Source organism: Buceros rhinoceros, unplaced genomic scaffold, assembly GCF_000710305.1.
Source record: "Buceros rhinoceros silvestris isolate BGI_N320 unplaced genomic scaffold, ASM71030v1 scaffold27874, whole genome shotgun sequence".
In the NCBI taxonomy this organism is placed as follows: domain Eukaryota; kingdom Metazoa; phylum Chordata; class Aves; order Bucerotiformes; family Bucerotidae; genus Buceros; species Buceros rhinoceros.
The window spans coordinates 2,308-4,206 of NW_010408056.1; the positions used below are offsets into that span (position 1 = coordinate 2,308).

The window sequence follows — 1,899 nt, forward strand, 5'->3', positions numbered from 1 at the left end:
GCCGGGTTCTCACCACCCTCACAAGGAAGAATTTCTTCCTTACAACTCATCTCAGTCTCCCCTCTTTCCGTTTAAAGCTGTTACCCCTCATCCTGTCACTGCACTCCCTGATCAAGAGCCTCTCCCCATCTCCCCCGCACCCCGCTTTAAGTACTGGGAGGCTGCAGTAAGGTCTCCCTAGAGCCTTCTCTTCTCCAGGCAGGTTTCAAGTTGGTGCATTTAAGAGAGACTCATCCAGAATGTTTCATGAGGTAAGCGCCGAGAAAGAGCATTGGGTTTAACGGAAGAATTTCACCAGAAAGTTCACGTTCCCACTGAAACACAGGGCTGCTCATCACCCTGTCCCTCAGCAGAGAGGTTCGCTCTCCCGGGTGATCCCAGGGCCATGTCCTCACCTCTCCCTGCCGGTGCCACCACCCTCGCAGCCCCGGTGCCTGCAGAAAGCCTCCAGCTGGTATCACCTGCCCGCACTGAGCTCACTTGAAGTAAATAGACGACTAAATCCAAGGCAGGGCTGCTCTGACGATGTGACACGGCCACCACAAGCTCACACTGGCTAGTGCACTGTTCATATTTGCTGTTTCTCCTGTTATTTGTGATACCCAAAGTCGTGTTATTTTACACCGGTGGCTTTAATTAAAAGCTAACATTGTACGATAATCTTTTAGGCCTGTTTCCTTGACCAGACCGTGGAATAAGAACAATACCCCCAAAAAAATCAAACCCCTGTTCTAAAGAGACAAATTAAAATCAGACAAATTAAAGGCAGTGCTTGCCTTGAGCAGCCAGTGAGGACTTCTACCTTATCTGTAAGGCAAAGGTATTTATCAGGAGGTAACAGCAAACATAATAAGGCTTAAGACCAGCTTAACAGCAGGACCAAAACATTTCCCATTGCTGGGTTTCACCAAGCAGACCAGCTCTGCGGCAGTCGACCTCCAGGCCCTGCCCAAGGCAGAGCTACCTCAGTGGAAGGACCAACTGCATTTCCATCCAGAGGCACAGCACCGCCTGCCTGAAATTCCTTGTGTATTAGAAAAGCACGACAGCACTTAATCCTCTCGGTTGTTTCTAAACCACCCCCAAAACAATCCTCAGCCAAGGCCAGATGCAGAGTTCCTGCAGCCTGGGACCTGTCCTGGGCAGAGGAGGAGGCCACGCAGCCCAGGGAGAACCGGCCGCAGCAGCTGGGATTGCAAAAGCAGCCGCACCGATGGGCGAAGGTGCTGTTGAACCCCGTGTTACACCGAGTCAGGGCTGTGCGTATCCTCACCTTAACTGCACCCACGCGGCCTCACCTTCTCCTCACAGGGAGGGAGCAGCACACACGCATTCCTTCCAGTCCAAAACAACAACAAAAGTGTGACTAAAATGTTACTGTACCTCGTAGTCGTGTGGGAAGGGATCTCTGAATTTGTTGCTGGGTGTTGGGATTGGAGGAAACAGTTTACTCCATACGTGATTTCTGAAAAAAAAAGAAATTAGTGGAGGGATGTGAAAGAATTGCTGATGGATGATGTATGTGACAAGCAGCAAGTGTTCAGCCAGCCCTCCCGCCCCACGTCAGCATCTGACCACAGCAGCAGGTTCAAAAGGGGCCAAGGTAGTGGGTCGTGGTCCCAGCAGACACCCCGAGGACTGGGCAGGGGAGCTGCTCCTCACAGGACGCTTTGGACCCAGGGGATGTGAGAATGGCAGAGAGACAGTGGAATGATGCTCTCCCCAAGAGCCTCTCCCACCGCAGGCACAGCGGAGGGCTGGGCTGGGAGGTCCGATCCGCGGGGCACTGCCACGGCTTTTTAACAGCAATAGGCTTGTCTTGGCGAGAAAATAATTGCTTTGGCCTGTCTGATCGTGGTCACGCTCGTCCCAAGGGCTGTGTTGTCATGGACCTTGTTT

The 1,899-nt window shown here is 52.4% G+C and overlaps 1 protein-coding gene across 1 annotated transcript in view; it reads right to left on the reverse strand.

Moving 5' to 3' along the window:
• IL5RA (interleukin 5 receptor, alpha) overlaps positions 1-1,899 on the reverse strand; it is a 14,400-nt gene that overhangs the window by 582 nt on the left and 11,919 nt on the right. Inside the window, exon 10 of the mRNA XM_010134748.1 lies at positions 1,384-1,465. Coding sequence (XP_010133050.1) covers positions 1,384-1,465 — 82 coding nt within the window. The remainder of the gene's footprint in view (positions 1-1,383; positions 1,466-1,899) is intronic.